Here is a 17,037-nt window from a genome sequence, read left to right on the forward strand (position 1 = left end):
TCTTGCATGAGCCAGCTGCTCTTTAAACACAACATCTGATTTCCCTTAAGCAGTTCGATGGTGAGAATTAGCCACACCATGCCACTGGCTGGTAAAACCCTGAGGTGCAACTGAGTTGCTATCAGTGACAGGGTGGCCTTAGGCAGACCTTCTAGAGAAGCAGGAAGAGATTCCCAGGGAAGCTGTCATCCCCTGTTTTGAAAGGAACAAACAAAGCACATCTCATGCTGGACCATTTGCATCTGCTGGACCACGTAAAGTGGTATGTTGGGGTCCACTGGGGCAGATGTAACGACAGCATGAAGAGACGTACAGTTCCCACATTACCACAACCTGAGGCGGTACACACTCTGTCATCATATAACCCAGCCCAGGCACACGCCAGCCCCAGGGAACAGGTAATGCATCCTGCTCCAAGAAGTGTCATAGGCTGCGGAGTCCTGCCCCGCAACTCAGGATATCTTACCTGTGTCCGTGACAATGGTGGTACCGTAAGGCCACTTGAAAATGAGCATCACGCTGGGCTCACAACCCTGCCCACAGCGCATTCAAAATCTTAACAAAAGTCACTATTAATGTGCTAAGTCTGATGGTTACTATTTCCTCATGGATGCATGGTAATACCAGCTCACGTGTTTAGACACAGACAGAATTTTGTCACAGCACCTTCTGAATAGCAACCATACGATATAACCACAGTCCACCTTCAGCAAAGCATCATGCATCCTACGTGATGGGTCAGGCTCAGTGCACTTCACAAACACGTAAGACACATATTAATCTGGCACTGCTACTATAATCACACCGTTTCTTTAAATGTTACTGGTTCACACCTTCAAAAATTCCTGCATTCATTTATCGGCATCTTAAGTATAAAGATCTCAGAAACAGTGCTTTGATCAAGGGGTTTATTTGCCCAGGCTACAGTCATATTAAGTGCCTTTACATGTCTTTAAGAAGAGCTAAGCCATTAAAGGAAAAAACAGAACCAAACAAACACCGTACTGCACAACTGTACCTCACATTATAAGTGAGGTCTGATTTGACTGCCTGTGATACATTTTCAGCAGCCTCCCGAAAACCTCTAAGCTTCCCAGGTTTGCTAGCACAAATATAACACTGAAACTAAAGCTTATGCATTAGATCTTTTCCTCAGAATAGATTTTAAGTTGTTTTCAATTATAACGTCTGCACTTCAGGCCACACTTACTAGTCACACTTCATGCACTTAGGAAACTGATATAATTTTCTAAGATTGAAAAACCGCATTTATTAGTAGTATTTTCAAGAACGCTGCACAGAGCATTTGATACTCCAGAAATATTTATTAGAGAAATGTCTTGGTAACTCTGGATCATGGAGTTTCTGAATAGCAGGGGCTTTGGAGACAGCTTTGTGCACAAACTAAAAAGCAGAATACATTAATAACTAGAAAACATATTTAAATCTAGTAGTGCACATATTTCAGAAATTTCAAAATGGGGAAGGAAATTTTGCTCCTACCTCTTCCAAAGCCCATAATGAATCAACCACAGGCTTGATCTTCTTACTGTTATATAGGTTTAGAAGTTTGTCCATCACACCCTTGATCAGGCCACCTCGATTCTGTTTGAAAAGTAGATTCAACAGGGAAAATCCAGCAATGACTTTGTTCTCCTCATAGAGCTTGATAGGATTTACTTTCTCAACCTGCCACCACTGCAAAGCAATAAACAGCAGCAGGGTCAGAAAAACATTTCTCAAGAAATGTACAGGAAAGTTCACAACAAAACGGTCTGGGCAGATGTGATACACAACTCATCTGTCAGATCTGAAGCAACAGCCAAAGAGAAACAGCAAGAATTTTATTTAAGGAAGAGGCAAAAAAGTATGCAGCTGAGTGGCATGCGGAAATAAAACACAGACTTGCGTGGCATGAAATGAGGGTGTTAGAAAAATGGTGAACAGATCTGGTTTTAGGGCATGGGTCTAGGAGTAAGGAATTTGGACCTCCCTTCTTTTTCTCCTATCCTTTGCTATCTCAACAGAGCCATGCGAGCTTCCCAAATGCTCGCAAGCAACTCTTGACATGTACTCTTCTCTCAAAAAAAAGGAAATCATGCACTGCTTATCAGCTTCCACGTACCTTTCAGCCATTATTGTTTGTGGTATCTGAGCAACCCTCACAATGTCTCATGAAATTGTTTCATCTCATTTAGCCCAAGAGCATCCTGAGACTGAGATCCTACTTCCTAGCAAGTTTTATTTGAATGAGTCAATTTTTAATTAAAATTTTCATACAATTTTTATGAGTTAATTTTGCAGTATAATTACATCAAGAAAGTAGTTATACTTTTAATACAAAATTTGATATGCTATTTTTTATAAATCCAATTTATTCAGTCAACAAATACCAGCATACATGAAAAACATTTCAGTTGAAATTGATCTTGTCGGGCCAACCTACCCTACAATTATACTCGTCTGGATATGTTTATATTAACAGTATAAAGGCTGCATAGTAAAGGTTACCTTGTTTTAGTTCACAAACACATTGTCAACAAAGATCGTGCCACTACAATCATTAAGAAAATGTAGGAGGCAAAGAACAGCTTCTTGCTAGTCTTTGATTTATCTTGTTTTCAACTACATAGAGACTTTTGAAGCCAATTTCTCCTGGGAAGGGGTTTTTGCTGGAAGCTGTAAATGAGCTCCTGGCAGAAAGATATGACAGATCTTCAGTCAAGGCTTCTCGCTCCGTTTTTCTTGTCTGAAGTAATCACTTTCACTCCTGGTTAACTTATTTCTCACTAGCAGTTTATTTGATATATTTGTCCCTTTTTTGATCTCTAGGATTTCTGAGCAGATTTTTTGTTGTTGTAGTAAGCTGAAGAAAAAAATATAACATTTGAATTTTGGATTTGTTGACATCATCAATTAGGAAACAAATGCAACATCATCACCTCTTTGATGTCATTTGCAATGATCATGGAGAACTGACAAATGCGTTTCTTATGAACTAGCTTCTGAAAAGCTGGAAATGACTGGACACAAGCCCCACCTTAAAAGAGATATCTTCTTTGATACTTCCTTTAATTTACTGCACTGTCCTGACAGTGTTTTCAGATATGAAGAACCTGTAGGGTACAGTTATCCCTATCCATGGATACGTATCCATAAGTAAATAAATAATGCAGTCTGACTTTACACTTAGCTGTGTAAGAGAGGTACGTCTGATGGCACCTCTCCTGTGCAGACAGGCCAAGAGAGTTGGGATTGTTCGGCCTGGAGAAGAGAAGGCTCCAGGGAAACCTTATCTCAGCCTTCCAGCACCTAAAGGGGCTGACAAGACAGCTAAAGTGCTACTTTTTACAAGGGCATGCAGCGATAGGACAAGGGGGAATGGCTTTAAGCTGAAAAAAGGTGGATTTAGTTTAGAAATAAGATATTCTTTACTGTGAGGGTGGTGAGGCATTGGCACAGGCTGCCCGGAGCAGCTGTGGGTGCCCCATCCCTGGCAGTGTCCCAGGCCAGGCTGGACGGGGCTTGGAGCAGCCTGGGCTGGTGGTGGGTGTCTCTGCCCATGGCAGGGGGTGGAACTAGATGGTCTTTAAGGTCCCTTCCAACCCAAACCGTTTCATGATTTAAATATGCATTGCACACAGAACCGATTCCTGTCTAGCTGCTGTACCAGAAGAGAACGTGTCAAACCACTGCAGTCAGAAAAACACCCACTTTAGCAACATCAGAAGTAAAAACTTATTAGAGATAAATAAGAATGATGAAGATGAAAATACTACAGAAAAGACTGAAGTTAGAAAAGCAGAATCACAGCACTGGGACACTTACTGATTTTGCAAAACTGAAGAAGCTTTTTGTCTCCCCAGTAACCATGTTAGAAGAACCTGTAAAATAAGAGTATATTCACACACAACTTATTACATGCCGACAAGCAGACCATTTATCATATGTAAAATCATTTCCGTGATTCATATTTAAGAAAAAACATTTCCACAGGTTTAAGAAGGATTAGTAGATGTCCTCATACTTTGGGAATAAATGACAAAGAGGCCAAGGTGACTGAGCCCTCCAAGTTTATAGGTATTTTGAGGTGACAAGAACAAACTATCAAATCTTCCAAAACCAGGAACAGGTTAAGTGTTACTAGGCATCTTGACACCAAAACTCTTCTGTAGCTCTCTCTGCAGTAAAATGTAATTTGTCATGCCATTTGTCTCTGACCGTTATTACTTAGCAGCATCACCACACAGGTATCCTTTTTCTATATCCGTAAAGCTAAATGTGTACGACTACTACATGTGTGCATGTACGCGCACTACAACCTGTTAACAAAGGTAACGATGATTTGCTGGCAGGGACTTCATTACAAACAGGCAGCCAGGTTGGCTTGTACAGCCCAAGCAGGAATCTGAGTGACAAGGCATTTGTTACTGCCATCCTGCTAGCTAGATGAAAGCCCAAGCACGCAGGTGTGCTTATCCATGATGCCACTGCACCTTCCACTGTGATACAGATATATTCTTCATTTCAAAATCTAGCAATCCCTTCAGCTGTCCCCCGACAGAAGCTTGGCCTGCTTTATCAACGCACAACAAGGCAGCCTGGCAGAACTGCAGGAAAGACGTGTTCACTCAGGATGTGGAGTAGTCCATGTACATGAATAGGAATTTGTGAACAGAAGCCTGGGCTTGAATTCCTAAACGTCATGTCAAATAAAAATGATAGCATTCTTCCTGAAATCCTCCTCCAAGCTTCCCTCCCACAAGAACTATTTTACAGTTTCCTTGGCCACACTGTGATTCCTATGTGTAGAATGAGAGAGCCAATCTTTCTCCTACACTTCTGTATCACCCAATGATGTTTAACAATCTGAAACATACGTTTGGTTTCACTTTTAGATATTTTTTTTTCAATTATTTTTTTAAAGAGTTTCTTTGTATTACCTATTGCTTCTCAATAATTTAGTCCGTGCTCAGCTTCACTAAAATCCTTGATTGGAAATGGTCAATTTGAGGAAGTATTACACGGTAGCCTCCAGTAACGAAGGGAGTGGCATGGGTGATTTTAAGAGATTTTTAACCTTTGCAAAGCTTTTGTTTTGAAGTATGTACATGGCTTTTTCCACTCACCATATAAAATGTAAGTCCCAAGTGGTTTGAGGAGACTGAGGCCTTTCCCAGTATTTTCTCCACAAAGACAGTCCAAAACAATATCTACTCCATCTGTCGAGATTCTGAAAAGCAAGAAAGAAATCTCACTTTGCAGTAAGATCCAGAGGACTGGTCAGCCAGCATGATCTAGGCCAATTGGTAACATGGTACTAACATTTTCCAGGTGCTTTAGAAAGGACTCTAAGGCTGAGGCTATGACTATGTGAAAACTTTCTCTGCATCAAAAGACCTTTTAAACTCATTCAGGTGCTGGAATGCAAGTCTGTTGGGCTAGCCAACCCATGCCCTTCAGGCTTAGAAGGGTGGGAACCCATCTTGTTCCCCCTTTTTGAGGGTTTTCAGTGAAATTATATTTTATATATATATATACATATATATATTTAAACAGGTGATAGACAAAGTTCTTTCTGAGTGAATGAGAATGTCAGAGATTGTCTTTTTCTGGTCAACAAATGTCAGAGAAAAAAGACATTTTTGTTACTCACATCTTATATTCTTTTTTGGAATTCATAGGGAAACATATCTTATTTTAGTCCTTTCCAGATAAAATTATGCCCTTGGACAGTTACTTAAAGAGTCTTCTGTTTCAGACTTTGTACAAACTAGACATCAGCGAAGAGTTAAATCAAGCATAAAGAGAAGTCACCAAGAGCTAGAAACCCAGCTCTAAGGATACAATCAGGTCATATTATAGAAATCACAAAGTATTTATATTGTTTCCATAAACAGCTTGCATATTTATGATCTTCCAATAAGCACCTTTGTGAATGCAATGTCAATAGGATGCTGAAGGAAAAAAAAGAAAAAAAAAAAAAACAAAAAACAAACCAAATACCACACACCAATACCCCAATGTAGGTTTTTTTTTTTCTGGCAAAACACTAGCTGCAAAATCCTATCACTAGTTTGACCTAAGTCTAAAACCCTACCTCCTAACCAAATAAACAGCCCAAGCAGCAGTAAATTCTTGAGTAACACTCTGAAAGTTATGTAAATAACTGATGCAGAAACTACAGGAAAATTGCAACCTGGAGACTATCAAAGGTTTAAGGGGCAGTCAACCAGCGTCTAATCCCCACGAACACCAATTAGCACCTGATGACCATGCCTTCTGCAGTGGTGTAACTGCAATGAGAAGTCAGGAAAGAGGTTAAGCTTTATGGCTTGTAACGCATCCTTGTTTCCTCACAAAACTCAGACATCCACTGGTTACAAACAGCAGCAAAATGGACAATTTCACTGTGTGCTACTGCTGCCGTAGGTGGGGTACTAAGTGGTTTACATCCAGGCCACTGGATGAGCTTTCACTGTAAATTAATAATTTGCAATCAAACAGCTTTTGGTGCCTTCCACAGTTGAAATGATTCCTCATCCCCCAGGATCATTTCCACATTCATATCACCTTTGGGTTTGGGTTTTTTTCATTTTTGGGGGGTGGGTGGGTTGCTTTTTTTTTTTTTTTTTTTTTTTTTTTACTTTTCTCCTTGATGAAAGTTCTTCCCTGGAATACCCCAGTCACCTGCAGTAAAGCAGATTCCTTCCACTATCCTTTCTCAGCCACTGGCCCACCTTCTCCTGCTCACAACCTCTGAAGAAAGAAAGAGTCTTCTCCTTCCCTTAGGGCTCCCCCTGACCCAGTGTGCAGCAGGCAAATGCAGACCAGCTGTCCTCCCTGCTGGACACACATTTTAAGCAGAACAAAGTCTACAGCTAATATCCAGCAAACCAAGCAACTACACTGTTCTCCCCACTGCCTTGTTCAAAAGCCAATTTGTCTTCATAACACTCTCAAAATCACCACTGTACTTTTTTTCTTTTCTTTCAATACAAAGTGAAAATACACAGATCTGAGCAACAAATCAGAGTGCTGGCATATTCTGCAAGGTGCCAGTTCTGACTTCAGTCAGGACTATCAGTTGTGCTAATATAATGCTACGCACCTCTAGACCAGGAAAGACAAACAAACTAGGTTGCTGTACCTATATTTCAACTTTTGTACCCACTGGTTCTCTGCCTCGTTGGTTCACTGAGAGGTGAAAAAGCATGTGAAAATGCAGGATCACCAAAAGCGATTTTAAAAGACTCAACAGAGCAGAATTCCACCCCTTTGTAACCAGGACTCCTTTTGATTTCAGCAGTTACAGTCTGCTATACAGAGTCAGGGGCAGTGTCAGGAACTGTCCCAAAACAAACTGTCCTGATGAAGGGCAGAAGCAGTCAACGTTCTCTGCATTCATGAGGTTATCAGATGTTAAAAGGACTTTATTCCTTTTTATAAGCAATGATATCTGTTGTATCTGCTCCCACATCACATACCCACTTAGATCAGATCTGTTGCCCCTGCAAAGAGTTATGATTAAGGTTGGTGCTGAACTCTGATTAACGTTTTCAAGTGTTCCCTCTTGCTGAATCAATGTTTGTAAAGTGGGGACTGCTAGAATTCAGTCTTAACCCCACAACAGCGATTTTCCAGGGGCAGCAAAACACTTAGATACATACACTTCCCCGAAAGAAAGGCTATCAAAGGGCTGAAGAAATGTGCTGTGATTCTTCTGAGCTGTAAGAAAATAATCCAGCAGATGAGACCTCTACAGGTCCTCCATTTCCTGTAAAACTTCCCCTATGGAAAAGTTTTACTTTGATATAAAATGTCCTTTGTGACAGATCATTGCAAATGTTCTCTTAAGCCCTTAGGAACACTCCAGAAAAAGCAGCAAGACACCCTGCTTTCTCCTCCAACAGCTTGCTGGATTGCTAACAGCTCTGACAAAAGTCTGCGATAAACTGAATGTCCTCTCTGAGGGCTAGTAACCCTGGTACTAAGAGACCACCTGAGACTTTACGTATCACTCCGAGGAATGCGTAAGTTTGGCAGGAAACCTGTCAATTGTACTACCTTGGGGCTCCCCTTTGAGAAATGTCTTGTTTTATACCCAGCTACATAATCTAGCGTTTTGACAAATACAGGATGGAGGGAAAATACTACTCTTATCTGTCTGACAAATAAAAATCAAAAAGACATTTTTTACTAAGTTTCTTATCAGTTCTAAAGTTTTGCCACCTGCATCAACAGCAGTATCTAAAAACAGACAAACTGGAAATCAAAGTATTTGAAAGCATGTAAATACAAACACACATGAGTACTTCAAAAGGCAACAGGCTGATTCTAATCTGGATGCAAACAAACAAAATCTAAGGATCTTAAATTAAAACAGACATCATGTGCTCTGATAGCAATCCCTGGCAGAGGATAAAAACCCAGGCAGACAGAAGCACACCCAGAACTCCAAGACCTGGATAACTTGCAGATCCACTGAAAATATCTTACTCTGTGCACTGCAGTGAGCTCCTACATACGCAGATAACAGTAAAGTACATCCTTCTGTTAAAGCCGATACACTTTTTCACTTAATTTACTTTGCTCGCAACAGACGTTCACGTATGAACACAGACTAACGAATCTTATGTTGCTTTATGAAGAAATAGGGAGACGCTTGCCATCTTGTCCCTTGTAGTGGACAGATGGAACATACAGAATAAACTACAGTTGCCAAACTCACAAATGTAACCTCCTCCCATAAATATGATCAGCCCGGTGTCTTTCATTGTCTGTTTCCAGGTACCATACAACCCTTACTCAGAAAAATAAAAGATTACCTTTTTACTTCTTGAACATAGTCTGCATTTCTGTCAAACAGGTGAGTTACTGAGTCTTTGATTGCTTCATGTTTGAAAGATGAAGCGGTTCCAAAAACAGTAACATTGGGAATTGTTGAACAGAGCTGAGCAACAGCTTGACCCTGCAAACACATTATTATGTTAGTTGACTGACATGGAAATTGGTTAACAGACTTTGCAGCTGCCAGTTCGCTCATGTTTGGTCTTGGATATTGCTGTGTCATGTGCAAGGACTTCCCAAACTAATTTCTTGCCAGTGCAACGCAGTTCAGCCACAGGAGAAGACACTTAAATCAAAAGGATATTCTGAAGACAAAGCAACTGCAGGGATAAAAGTAATTTAATGTATCAAAACATTCTATCGGAAAAGAGTTCTTCTTGATCTTTTAACAGAGGCAGTGTAATTTAAGGGAAAGGCATTAATTAACAAAGACCACTGGAAAGGATTACTCACAACAGTGCTAGAGAAATATTTTTCATTTGGTATATGCATCCCACGTCATTTCCCCCGGTGTCCCCTGAGGAACATCAGCAGTCCTCTTTGCACCTCCCACCTAAGAACAGCGTTGACTGCTTCCGCATGCGACTCAAAACCTCTCTGCTCATGGGGAAGGCTTTGCAGCACCTGATGCCAGAACAGAATTTCTGGCAGATAATGTAAAGTACTTGGTTCCTCTGGTACTCAGATAAGCTTTCATGCCTCAGCTTTTTGCAGTCCTAATACAGAAGGTCTAGCGTAGTCAGTCCCAGGACAGCACGTAGTCTACCATTCCTAAGTGATCACGTTTTCTTACGGTTTCAGTGGGAGACAGCAAGTTGGTATAACAAATACTGCATAGTAATGCAAATCTGCTTTACCTCTTATTCATAAAAGTAATTATTACTGATTATTCAAAATGCAGGAATAGCCTTGAGTCCCACTGAAACGTCTGCTTAGGCTCGTGCCCTAACCTGAAAACTGACCAACAGCAGAGACGATGAAATTGCCTAGAGCATGTATAGGAAAATCATTCCCCTCGTACATCCCTCCTGCGTCTGGGCAGGAATCCAGTGGAGTCAATCAGATGCTACGTCACTGTTTAGGTAGGACTTGCGGCATTAAGACAATGTGTGCATTCAAATGTCTGTGCTTCGACTTTCCAGCTTCAGGCCGCAGGAGGCTTTAACTTCTTTCCCTAAGTTTTAACCTCTACTTTCATGAGGCCGAGAGAAGAGAATCACTACATAAATGCTGGGCCATCTAGATTTCAGAAAAGATCCCAACAAGTCATCTTCCTACAACCCTGGCTTTTGTTTTACTCTTAATACACTAACAAACGGAAGACAGACTTTTGGTAGCCACATCCTGCCTCGTGTTGTAACCGCATTATTCCACTTATTATTACACAGATATATCCAGAAGCAAGAAATGGCACTGCCATTCTAAAAAGAATGTCTGACAGAATTCAGCAGATTCCTGACTACATTTACAGCCAAAAGATTGTCACTTGTACACTGTATGCGTGACCAGGAAAATTATCCATGGATAAACACATTTCTGTTCATTCCAACCAGAATCCCTGATTGTTAATATGTAAATACCAGTAATCAGTGCTTGGGTTTTATTTACAGTAGAATAATTAGATAACCCTGCATACCCTGGGGGTGTTGGCATCCTCACATATAATGCTGAATGTAATTGCTAGTGACAATCCTCTGAGCTGAGCATCGCAGGAGAGGACAATATCATTATTTATACGTGGTGGCACCCAGGAGTTTCAGATTGATTTCCTACTGGATCAGTCAGTAAACAGCTCCACAGCAAGGCGCAGTTTACATGATCCTTTGGACACATAGCCCACCGCCAGGGAATACAGCAGGAGAAGGGATGGATGCATTCTCATTCTTCCTTTACAGGTGAGACACAGAATAGCACAGCAAGTTGAGCAACCTGTCCAACAGCTCAGAGAAAATTACAGCAGGACCCAGATATGAACGCAGATTCACAGCACGGTAATCCAATACCAAACGCAAACGATCTTTCCTTTTTAAAATCATCCCCCATTTTCCTGGGTTGGAATCCCTAATCGCTTAGAAAAATCACAAGAAAATCCGTTCCTGAGGGGCCTCATCTCACAAGAAGTAATGTCTTTGGGGAGTAGAAAACTCTTCTCATACTTTATTTCTCTATTACTTACCATCTCATTCTGAAGCCCAGGTTTTCGTGTCCACAAACATTGTAACAAAATTACAAGAAATAAATTGATCTGGATTTTCTATCTCTCCTTTTCTTAGCCATTTTCACTAGCAATTCTCTTTTCTCACTTTCTGTGTTTCCCAGAAAACCATCACACATAGTGGTTTAGGTAAGTCTGTATTTTATAATATATGCTAGTTAAGTGAAATTCTGACATTATTGATCTATTCTTTAATTAGTTTTCTGCAATTTCCATGTAACTTCAGAAGACGAGGGGTAATGAGTATATCCTGAACCAAAAAACTGACTGTTTAAAAGGTCAAATATTAGAGTAGAAAACATGTTGGTTTTTATCCTGCAGATGATTAACATTTAACAAACTGGCAGTCAGATAAATAGAACTGCACAAAAAACCCAGGATGTGCATAACCTATTTTCCTCCTGACTCAAACTCCTTATTACACCCCTCCCTCCGCCCATAGAGATAATCTTATCTAAAATCCCAGATCAAAATACTTTCCAGCTTTCTGTAGATATTTAAAGCCTATAACTGACTCACATGACCAGTACTTTCATAACTGGATGAACATCACTTAAGTATTTTGAGGCAATTCCACGAAACTTTCTTCTTCTACAGCTTTCTGAAGACCTTAATTTGATGATGACTTGCACGTATTTTTTGTGCAAAGTATTCTTTGCATTTGTATCTCAGAAATCTAAGAATAAAGGCCGTATTGGACCTTTCATGCTTTCCCCACCAAAACAGTAATACTGAACTCAACCTATGAACTCAAAACATTTCACTTCTGTGGAATGTGATTAAGCTCCAAAACAGCACTGTGGCTACACACGTCACTCCTAAGTCTCTTTTCTAATCCCTCAAGTCATGTAGCCACCACCTCTGGATTAGTAGCTAGTGTTTAGAGGGCTATACATTCTACTTGCAAGTATGCGAGGTGCTGGTGTTCAGAACGTCTGTAGTTCGCAAATGAAGTATGCACAAAGGGGTTTGCAGCTAGGAGGAAAAATGTCCTCTTCCCAGGGATGTGGAGGGGCAGGCATGGTATCCACGCTGGCTCCTGCTCCACCCCGTCACCAGGAACCACCCTTTGATCACAGGGGCACATGAACCCTGTCCTGCCTTTCAGATTCCAAAAAGCCATTCCCCTCCTAAAAATTGCTCTCTGGTTAACAGAGACAAGAGTGCTTTCCGTCTCCTCCCCTGCCCAGACAAAACCGCATCATCTCTGCTACCAGCTTTCACTGTGGAGACCACACGGATATGGAAGCAGGCACCATGTTATCAGAAATAGCATATGAACTCTAAAACCTTCCAAGAGGGTGTCTAACTAGATAGGCATGATATGAAAAATGAAGATAAAACTCTTCACACATCTAATTTTTCATATACGATGCAAGTTTCTACAGATAGATAATGACTAGATTCTTGCTCCCTCAACCTGGGAAAACCAGTAAGTGGCAAAAAATAATTCTCAATTGGACAATTAATTTTACCTTTCACAGGATTTAGCATTTTTTGAAACATAAAAATGATCAATTGCTTCCTTGAAGGGATAGACATGGTTACAAAACAGTCCCGTATAATGGTTTTAATCTCGTTTAAAATATGTATTTTTTATATACTACTAATCAAGCAAAACTCCACATGGTGAGTCCTCAAAGAAATTAATAACTTGGATTAAAGTATGCTGTGGCAATGAAGCATGCCTCATACTGGATTTGGCATAGCAGTCTTGCGTCTCTTTAGCTTCAAAGTCCATTTGATGAATTCCTTTTCAAGGTATCATGTCAATTTATAAAACCAGTATGTTGAACCTGATCTACACATGTGATTATTACAAAATCTATTATAAATGGATATCCTTATAGTAATTTTAGATCCAGTAAAAAGACAGATTTCTTTACATTCCTTTACTTTAAAACCCAACTTCAAATATGCAGAATTGGAAACCTCTCCTACTGAGATAATCACATAAAAGAAAAAATGAAATAGACTGTTCTGTGCATTTAAACAATCTAAAAGTAAAAAGAAAAAAAAAAAAGGTCATTGACATCTAAAAGTCAATATAGGAAGCACAAATACAAGAAAACTTTACTAATCTAATTAGCCTATTAATACTAACTTAACACTGGATAAAATATAAATAAGGGGTATAAGCTAGTGGATTTCCAAAGGGTCTGACCTAATGGCACAAGCCAGACCCCAGTCAGATGTGCAAGCTGTGCACTGAATTACCGCAGTTACAGAGCAGTATATTTTTAAGAAACCATCTTTTCTGCTATAATGTAAACTAAGACCTGCTTTATAGCAGTAGAAAACAAACCATCTAAAAGGTACTAGCCTGCAAAACTACATGTAGTAGGACCAAGAGCAACAGCAAGAAATATTTTTGTAGCCCAAAGATGCTACAGCATTTTTAAAAAGAGTATTCAGACCTAACCTTGCACAAAAACCCTGCCTGGAACCAAATGTCAGGAGAATACACATTTCCAAAATGCTTTGATGCCACATAACCTATCTGAAAGTGTCACAAAGTACACAAACATAGTAAGAAATCTGCAAGAGAAGACATCTACTAACCTCCTGGCATCAAGGAAAACTTTTCTCTTGTGTTAGAAGTCAGATACGCAACACTCCCTCTCCTGAAGGTGTTGTTTTTCCAATTACAGCAGAGGAAACTGGAAACCAAACCCTGAGGTGAACACTGCAGTGGACAAACTGCAGCGTGATTCCTGAACAAGCGTAAGGTGGCATCTGCTACACCCGGTGCATCACACGCAAGTTTTGGAGTAAAAGGAGGGGAAGAGAGAGGGGAAGAAATAGTCACCACGAGATAATGATCTCTTTTACCCTCAACATCTCTTATTTTCTGCAACAACTAGTAGGGTATGTTTTTTCCTACCCCCTTGCAAAGCTGTGCAGCTGAGGTGCATCCAGAACTCGGGGCTCACTCTCCATCTGGCATAAATCCTCTTCAGTTTAGTGGAGCTACAACAACAAACCCCAGGCAAGATCCTCATCCAGAGGACATAAACGCTGTCTGAAAAGGTAGAGCATCCAAGGAAGAGTTATGCACTGCTCGTCTGTGACGTGATTCAGCAGACGACTGGGGAAAGGACATGTCCTGTGGGGAGTGCAGGGCTGCAAGAGGCAAAAAGAAAAAGGCCTTCAGAGACTGCAGCCTGCTCTGGTCAGGGAAATTGCTTTTCGTGTATGGCTCGCCAGGCTTTTGTGTTTGATTAACAGATTATGCTCTGAGGCAGTGTCTGGAAATAGACTGAGGCATGGCACAGGGACTCTCCTGAGCTGCTGAAGGAGCACGTCCACGGCTTTAGAGGCATTCAGCGGCACAGGGCAGCTCAGCATCAACACACCCTGTCTGGCTTTAAGCGAGATAGCCTGGGTACTTAAAGCAGCCCAGGCTTGGTTACACAGAGCTCTGTGTGAGCTGATTTATTCCCTTCCTTGGCTGCTAGAGATGAAATAAGAGGAAAGCACTTCATCAAACGCAAGAACGGCTATGAACTGCTAATACAAAAATAGCAAGCGCAGTCCTGGGAGGTGCTGAGTGAAAATTTCAGTGAAGTGGGAAGTATTAATGACATTGTACAGTATGCCGGCCAGGGCCATCAAAGTGCAGAGTAAATTCTAATTACTCACATTCAGGAAGGACTGACTCAAACACAAGAGTGCTGTTTAATGTGCTCCTACCTGCTAGGTGCAGGCAGACCTAAATTCAGCCTACCCATACAATGTTTAAAAGGATCAGGGATGCTGTGAGACCTATTTTAAAAGGCTCTGGCTTTCATAGCAGCTTACTGCTGCTTTGCTGCCAACCAGCTCAGAGGCCAGGAAACAGGTATGTATCTGCTTGAACCAAGGTCTGTAGGACGACCAAGGAAACTGACAACTCACCTTACAAAAAAGGGTTACGAACAAACCAACCTGCTTTCAGTCTGAAAAAACCAGGCCAAAGAGAGATTTGATTCTGAGCTTGTTTTAGCCATAAACACATACACATCACACCAAAAAGATGTGAAAGAAGTGCCCCAAGAGGAAAGAATAGCTAAGTTTAATCAATGGGCAACACTAGCAGAACAACAAAGATACATTAACTGGCCACAAAGAAAGTCTGGAAACTGAGAAAGATTTCTCACTGAGCAAGACTAAGCAGAGAGAATGTGAAGAGATGAACACATAGGGTTTTTTGGGGGGAAGAAATCTGGTAATTCTCTTCAAAGGGTTCCTATATGCTGACTTGTGATAGCAGGTGACTAGATTTACTAAGGAGTGCCAGTTCTTTGTCACATAAAATATCGCTACTTCAGTGATTGCGTTTGGAACACATCCTCAAATATCTGCAATTCATGCAGGGGAGACACAATAAAAAAAGAGCGTTCCTGCCAAGCAGTAACCAGTCCTGCCAGGATGACCCAAATCTGTTGCCAAGTCAGATTTACCCTTCAAATTCAGACATGAGAGCTGTATCTGTAACTTACTCCGCTTGCACTTCTTCCGCTGCTGAGCCTGAAAGGGAAGGTCAGATCACAGCTTCAGGACACCAATCGATGCTCCTGCACAAAAGGCAGCTTAATTTTCGCATCTCTAAGACTGAAATGCTGAAGAATTGGCTAATAACTCTGCCTTGCGTCTGAGGGGTTACGTGATGAAATCGCACAATCCTGGTAAATGACCCAAGTTTTGTGCTCTAAATATTCAGATAGGAAGTACATAAAGAGCAAACAAATAAGGACATGGGCATAATGGCTGTATCTCACACATATAAATCCCTGAAAGAATTAATTTTCCAGGTAGGTATCATAGAGAGAGAGACTGCATTTATTAAAGCTAGAAGAGGTGAGACAAAAGATTTTTGCTCTTTTGGTTTTTTGGTGTTTGGGTTTGTTGGGTTTTTTGGTAATACAACAGTCCTGTATTTATACTAATTCAACCAATCCAGAATACAGTTTTCAAATTTACATTATAAAGTTGCTCTTAAAGTTATTACTTTCATACAAGCCTGTGCTGTGACACGCACTGAATGCACTGACTTAAACAGACTTCATGTTAAAGAACTAATTGCTGCATACAGCAGATCAGTCCCAGCAGGGTGCATGCTACTGTTCAGTTTTCTTGGTGTATTTTCTTCAGTTGCCACTTTGCTTCACTTAAAAAAAAAAATTTAAAAAGGCGTGGGAGTATATTTGTGAAAGGAGCTACTCCATCATTGTCTTGCAGTCATTTCCAACATTACAGCATTTTACTGCTAAGACAGGCCAATATGTGTCCTACAGTAAGTCATATGTTCTTGCACACTTGTATTTCTGAGCATTAATTTTTATGCATGGATAACAGAAAGTTTTTGAAGTTCAGTGTTAGCTGACTTCCTCCTTACTTTAGCAATTGGTTCAGAAGGACACTTAACATTTCTGTAGCTTTATGCATTTTAATTCTACTTGTATTACACAATTTTATCTTTTGTTAATTATCAAACTGCCCTGCCACTCAATCAAACTGGTCAAGCAGAAGTGTTAAGCGTCCTGCCAAACAGAGGCCTGAAAGGGAGCGTGTAACAACCACTGTCTTGTTAGATCTTGGTCAGTAGCGGCTTGAGCAATGATAACAGAATCTCAGGGCAGAGTATTAATTTCTCATCAAAGTCTGACTGAATCATGTAACGCAGCTGTGAGCCTGTACCACGCTTTCCTAGAAGGCCCCTAAAATTTCTCCAGCCTGCTTCACTGTCCAGGTGAGAGCTGAGAGTCAGTCTCTCAACTGCCCACCCCTACCTCAAGAGCAAAAGAGGAAAACCAACCCAACCCCAAAGCAGTCCTCTTTCCAAACAATCGAGATCAACAAGCCAGCCCCAGGAAACAAAAGCAAATACAACCTTTCCTTTCAACCCCCCCTTCTAACACTGCAGCAGCTCCTCCTCTTCAGATGGAAGGCTGCAATATACCAACAGTGTCAGCAGCAGCACAGTTTGTGAG

At 40.8% G+C, this 17,037-nt stretch overlaps 1 protein-coding gene across 1 annotated transcript in view; it reads right to left on the bottom strand.

The window, feature by feature from the left end:
* VAT1L (vesicle amine transport 1 like) overlaps positions 1-17,037 on the bottom strand; it is a 64,074-nt gene that overhangs the window by 32,893 nt on the left and 14,144 nt on the right. The window contains exons 4-7 of the mRNA XM_055819030.1: positions 8,829-8,971; positions 5,130-5,233; positions 3,829-3,884; positions 1,504-1,698 (exon numbers count right to left, since the gene is read on the bottom strand). Of these exons, the coding sequence (XP_055675005.1) occupies positions 1,504-1,698; positions 3,829-3,884; positions 5,130-5,233; positions 8,829-8,971 (498 nt within the window). The remainder of the gene's footprint in view (positions 1-1,503; positions 1,699-3,828; positions 3,885-5,129; positions 5,234-8,828; positions 8,972-17,037) is intronic.

This window comes from Falco peregrinus, chromosome 14 (assembly GCF_023634155.1).
Source record: "Falco peregrinus isolate bFalPer1 chromosome 14, bFalPer1.pri, whole genome shotgun sequence".
Classification (NCBI taxonomy): Eukaryota; Metazoa; Chordata; class Aves; order Falconiformes; family Falconidae; genus Falco; species Falco peregrinus.